Source organism: Elephantulus edwardii, unplaced genomic scaffold (genome assembly GCF_000299155.1).
Source record: "Elephantulus edwardii isolate Elephantulus edwardi_28Jun2011 unplaced genomic scaffold, EleEdw1.0 scaffold00424, whole genome shotgun sequence".
NCBI lineage: Eukaryota > Metazoa > Chordata > Mammalia > Macroscelidea > Macroscelididae > Elephantulus > Elephantulus edwardii.
This window is the reverse complement of record NW_006400174.1, coordinates 174,757-181,188: the sequence shown is the minus strand read 5'-3', so window position 1 is coordinate 181,188 and position 6,432 is coordinate 174,757. Positions and strand designations below refer to the sequence as shown.

Genomic DNA, 6,432 nt, shown 5'->3' with positions numbered 1-6,432 from the left:
CAACCCCAAGGACAGTCCCATTCTACAACAGTGGCATCATGTAATATTTGTCCTTTTGTGACTGGGATATTTCACTCAGCATAATGTTCTCCCTTCTGGTAGATTTTACCTATGTGCCTTCAGTTGTAGTGTAGTTTCTTACCACTAGGCCACCAGACTCTCTGAATCATAACACTTGACAACTAACGTTGAAAAGAATAGGAATTCCAGAACACTTAATTGTGCTTATGTGGAACTTGTATGTAGATCAAGAAAGAATCATTCAGACAGGTCAAGGAGTAACTGCATGGTTAAATATTAGAAATGCTGTACATCATCAGGACTATTCTTTCGCTGTTTGTACATAGTCTGTATGTAGAACAAATTATTCAAAGATCTGAAGAAGGATGAGGTACCAGAATGAGAGAGAAAGCTTAATAACCTGTGTTTTGCAGGTGGCACAACTTTGCTGCAAGTTTGTGGATTTGAGGCACTGCTAGTAAATTGGTTACACTTAAACATAAAGAAAACAAAAGTCCACACAGTTAGACCAGTATGCAACATCATGATAAAAGGACTAAAGTTTGAAGTTATCAAGGATTTCATTTTATGTGGATCTACAGTCGCTGTCTGTGGAAGAATCTGTCAAGAAATCAACTGTCGTATTGGACAAATGTGTTGTAACGGACCTTTTGAACTGTTTAAGAGCAAAGATGTCACTTTATGGACTAATGTGCACTTGACCTAAGTTATAGTCACTCCCAGTTGTCTCATTTGCATTTGAATGTTAGACAGTGGGAAAGGAAGACTGCAGAAAAATTGATTCTTTGTTAGTGTTGGTGCAAAACACTTTAGTATTTGCTGCCCAGAAACCCAGAGTCTGTCTTTGAAACAGTACAGCTAGAATGCTCCTTAGAAGCAAGGATGGTGAGACTTTTTGCATGCACTTCAGACAGAGTGTAAGGCTCCATGCTCTAGAGGGTTAACCCTGGTGAAGTAAGTACATATGCATTGGTCTTGTCCTCCAGAGAACCCTGCCTACAGCACTGTTCCTGCCATGTAAATTCACAGTGCACCAGGTAAATATACTATGATTAACTCTCATGATGTAATTAGTACTGAGCTGTTTCCTTTATCACTGAGCTGTCTCCTTTTTCAAGTTTCCTGCCAGATGTTCCATAGAGGTCTTCTTTGACTACTTTATTCATTTGCACTTTGATATGTATCTTTTTGTATTTCTCTTATGTTCATTTTGATTTTGTCATACTGCAATCCTGAAAATGGAAATGTATTTATTCTTTAATTTGACATTGTTCTTCTATCGAAGGGTTGGTATTTTAAATATACTCACATAAACTGGTTTATTTCCACCTGGTATCTCAACATCAAGAAAAGTAAAACCTCACCACTGGACCAGTAGGCAACATTGTAATATATGGAGAAAAGATTGAAGTTGTCAACGATTTCATTTTACTTGGATCCCTTATTAGTACCCAATGTAACAGCAGTCAAAAATCATAAGACATGTGGCATTAGGAAAATCTACTCTCAAGGACTTCTTTAGAATGCTGAAGAGCAAGGATTTAAGTTGAAGGACTAAGGTGCACCCAACTCAAGCCATGGTCTTTTCAGTTACTTGCAGTGCATTTCTAGGTAGACAGTCATTAAGGATGACAGAACAAGAATTGATATATGAGTTGTGGTATTGCAGAATAGTGCTGAATATCTATGGAATGCCGGGAAAACAAATAAGAATGTTTTGGAGAGAGTGTAACTAGAATGCTCCTTGAAGACAAGGATGGCACAGGTTCATCTCACTTTGTCTCAAATACTTTGGGCATGTTGTTAGAAGGTCCTGATCCTTGGAAAAGGACATCATGCTGGGAAGAGTAGGGGTTAGAGAGAGGAAGGCCTCCAGGAGATGGATTGACACAATGACTTTAACAATGGCCTGTACATATCAGTGATGGTGAGGCTGGTTCAGACTAGGGCAGGGTTGTTCATAGGGTTGCTGTGAATTGTATGTGACTTGATGGCAGTTTACAACGCTTCTTTAATTTGACATTGTTTTTTTTTTAAAGGGATGGGTTTTTTTATTGATTTTTTAAAACACACACACACACACACACACACACACACACACACATTTACAGCATATTCTTTCAATTTAATTTTTTCCCCATTCATTGTCGCACATTTCCCTCCCTGCCCACACCTCCCCCCCGGTTCGTTTTTCTCTTTGAATAGGGGAAAAAAAATTAATAATCTTTCATTGTTATACAGTTCCTTCCCCCCCAAAGTCCACAGACCACTTTACTGTGCATTTCTTTTTCTAGAATCTTGTCATGAAAATAATAGCTAATCCTGTATTCCTTTTAAACAGTTCTCTCCCTCATCTGTTTCAATGTAGTCTACATTATTTATCCCCTCTTTTCTTAGGCTCCCCACAACCCCAATGTCAGTCCCATTTTGCAAAAGTGGCATTATGCAGTATTTTCCTTTTGTGACTGAGATATTTTGCTCAGCATAATGTCCTCTAGGGTCACCCATTTTGTATATTTCATGAGTTCTTTGTTTTTCAGTGCAGCATAGTTAGTATTCCTTTGTGTGAATATACCACAGCTTCTCTATCCATTCGTTTCTGCATGTTGCAAGAAACATTGAGGGATGTCCTTCTTACAGAGGTGCCACAGAAAGCAGGATGGACCAAAGTCACTAGCAATAACACCAAAAAGAACTCAACAAAATGATAGCAACAAAACCTTGCCTCTCAATAATCACAATGAGTGTAAATGGTTTAAATGCACCAATGAAGAGAAAAATAGTAGTGTATTGGACAAACCCCCCAAAGCCATCAATATTCTACCTACAAGAGACACACCTGAAAAATGAAGATAAAGATTGACATTGTTTTTCCATCTAAGGATCAATAATTCAAATATATTTACATAAGCATTGATTCTTTTTTTTAGAGAAATTTTTTCTTTTAATCATGATTTTAATGTAAGTTTACAGAAGTTAGATTTTTCACTCATTGATTGTTACACATTTTCACTCCTCTTCCTCTTTCCCCTTCCCCAGTTCACTTTTAAAAAATAAATTTTGTTCATTGTTGCATAATTCTTTTCAACGTTTAATTGCTTTAATGCTGCTCTAAAATTTACCCCTTTTTTTCTTATTTCAGTCAGACAAAGTGTACGTAAGAGAGAAGCCATGATATCCTGCAATAAAGACATACCCCCCATCATGGTAGTGGTAAGTTTCTCATCTGAATTGTGGCTGTCCAGGAGTCAGTGGATTTGCTGTACTCTAATTAAACTTAGGGAGGATTGCTGGTACTTGGCTTTCTGTTTTTTATTTATGGAGAGAAATTAGTCTGTGCTAATTGTAACCTGAGTTAGCATGACATGGCAGTTGATTGTTAACATGTATTCATTGTTTCATAAGTGTGTAATATATATTTTTCATTATGGTTCAGAACTACATAAATAAATATATATATTTGAAATAAATGTGTAAGAAGAGCAAGGACTACATGAGGAGCACCATATCTGACTTTACAGCAAGGAACTCTCCCCCTCCACAGCATTGCAGCAGTAACACAAAACCAATTCTCATGAGATCAGACATGTCCCCCACACTCCTGTACCTCTTTCTACGTATCTCAACACCAATTTTATTGCTTTACTGGGTCCAAAATCTGATATGGTAGCTCTTAGACTACTCAGAACCATATTTAGAAAGGCAAAGTTTATATAATCCACATTAAGAACTGAATACAACTCCAGAACAGTTCCAGAATTGTGCATGGAAATGTGCATGCAGGCACCTCAGCCTTGATCCTCTTGGTTCTAAGCATTCTCAAGTTCTCATCCTGCAAGTATTGGCTTCCCTCCTCAGTTGTCCAACAGAGTTCTCAGTCTTGCCAATATTGGCTTACCCTCCTCCTTAAAGTCCCATTTTATGTCATTTCTCCTGTTCAAATATGGCTGCTGCTGCCATCCTGAATGCAGCATGTCTTACATTTTCCTGGCTCCTCTTCACTGGTGTTGGAAGGGTCTCTTTACTCTTCTCTTACTGGAGAGGATTTCCTTCTTTGTGGCCAGAGCTGTTCAATTTATTGATGAGAGTAGCCAATCCTCTTGTAGATTGTTGAGACTGGCCAATCCCCTTGTAGAATGGTAGTCAGTCCCTTTGTGGAAAAGCCAACACACCCCATTTGCATAGTCCTGTCCATCCACATGGGTCAGTAATCCACTTTCAATAATCCCAGGAAAATAACCCCATGTTGAAAAGCAAACTCCATATAATGAATTCTTTAGAGTTAATTAGATAACTCTGCAGTTAAGATGCTGCAAAAAAGAAAAATTTTGGGAATTCGGAAGAGTATCACACTATAAAAGTAACATTTTAAAAAGGGCGTTGTGGTGTAGCCCATAGGGAATTGTACTGCTGACTCAAAGGCGGCACCTCTCTAGTGGTTCCAGTCCACCAGCTATTCTGTGGGAGAACTGACAGTCACTTTCTGTGTGATTTACAGCCTCTGATGACTGGCTGGCTGGTCAGCTCTTAAGTCTATTCTTCATAAATTTTATTTTTATAATATGTAAGTAACATTTGAAAGTTTGTAAGTGCCAATTCTCAGTGAATAATTGATATGTAGAGTTCTGTATGGATATGTGGATGACCGTCTAACATTTTTTCACTTACTTCCCAAAGCAGAAATCTCCTACTGAAGCAAATCCCTTTGAATGTAACAATAAGGGACAAGGTTTTACTGACATCACCACATTGACTCAACATGTGTTAAGTCACATAGGAGAGAAACAAGAAGTTGGCAAAGAATTTGGAAAACCCCTTAGTGACCAGTCATTCTTAAATCAGCGTTCACAGAATCACACGAGAAGTAAACCATATAAGTGCCATTTGTGTGGAAAAGCCTTTATTCAAAGCTCTGACCTTATACAGCACATTAGAACTCACACAGGAGAGAAACCATATGATTGCTGTTTGTGTGAGAAAACCTTCAGTACCATATCTAGCCTTAAAAAGCATGAAAGGATTCACAGTGGGGAAAAGCCATATGCTTGTCAGCTGTGTGGGAAAGCATTTAGTCAGTGCTATGAACTTAGAAGCCATGAGAAGATACACACTGGAGAGAAGCCATATGAATGTCGTATATGTGGGAAAGCTTTTATTCAGAAGTCTTGCCTCACACAACACACGAGAACTCACACAGGAGAGAAGCCGTATGATTGCCATTTATGTGGGAAAACCTTCAGTACAAAGTCGAATCTTCGGAAACATGAGCGGATCCACACTGGCAAGAAGCCATATATTTGTGAACTCTGTGGGAAAGGTTTTAGTCAGGCTTATGAGCTTAGAAGTCATGAGAAAACACACACCGGGGAGAAACCATATAAATGTAGTATATGTGGGAAGGTCTTTATTCAGAAGTCTTGCCTCACACAACACAATAGAACGCACACTGGAGAGAAACCCTACGAGTGCCATCTGTGTGGGAAAGCCTTCATGAATTGTTCTAACTTGAGACGTCATGAGAGAAGTCACTCTGGAGAGAAGCCATATGGATGTCAGCTGTGTGGGAAAGCTTTCAGTCAGTGTTCTGAACTTAGAGATCACGAGAAAACCCACACTGGTGAGAAGCCGTTTCAGTGTAACGTGTGTAGGAAAAACTTCAGCAGAAGTTCTAACCTGAGACTCCATGAAAGAATTCACACTGGAGAGAAACCATACAAATGTCATGTGTGTGGGAAAGCCTTCACCAGGAGTTCTAATATGAAGCTACATGAGAATTCACACTTAAGAGAAACCATGTTTGTCAACTATGTGTAAAGTGTTTAGGTAGTGTTCGGACATTAGAAATTGTGTGAAAACATGATAAAGAAGCGTATGAGTACCACATATGTGGCAAGCCTTCATGCATTTTTGTAACTTTGGGGGAAAATGTAAGCAGTCAAACTATTTTGTAATAATTATTAAAGAGACTTCTGCTTTAATTGTTAAATTCAGGCACCCAAGGAGAATCACACTTTGAAGGAACACTATGTATGTAATCAGTGTGTTAGAAAAAATTTTCTGCCATCTAGTCAGAATCAACACCTAGCTGTGAAAAGTGTTTAGTAATCCTTATTTATTCAACCTCAGAAAAATTGTCCTGACTGAATCAATGTGCATGCCACATGTTTGGCAAACCTTCAGTCAGTATTGATACTATGTGCCATTGTGTCGGAATCAACTCCTAGCTGACCCTCCAGTGGGTTTTCTGACACTATAAATTGCACAGGGGGAGATGGTACATCTTTCTCTTGTGGAGCAGATGGTGGATTTGAATTATGTCTTCTAAAGAAGGCAAGTTGAAATCCTCATTTCTGTACTTGCAAATATGACGTCATTTGAAAATGAAGTTTTCCCTTTTTTGTCAGTTAATGA

The 6,432-nt window shown here is 38.5% G+C and overlaps 1 protein-coding gene across 1 annotated transcript in view; it reads left to right on the top strand.

Moving 5' to 3' along the window:
- The window catches only part of LOC102853190 (zinc finger protein 596-like), an 11,638-nt gene extending 5,803 nt beyond the window's left edge, over nt 1-5,835 (top strand). Inside the window, exons 4-5 of the mRNA XM_006902526.1 lie at nt 3,164-3,234; nt 4,699-5,835. Coding sequence (XP_006902588.1) covers nt 3,164-3,234; nt 4,699-5,835 — 1,208 coding nt within the window. The remainder of the gene's footprint in view (nt 1-3,163; nt 3,235-4,698) is intronic.
- Nucleotides 5,836-6,432: the final 597 nt, after the last annotated feature.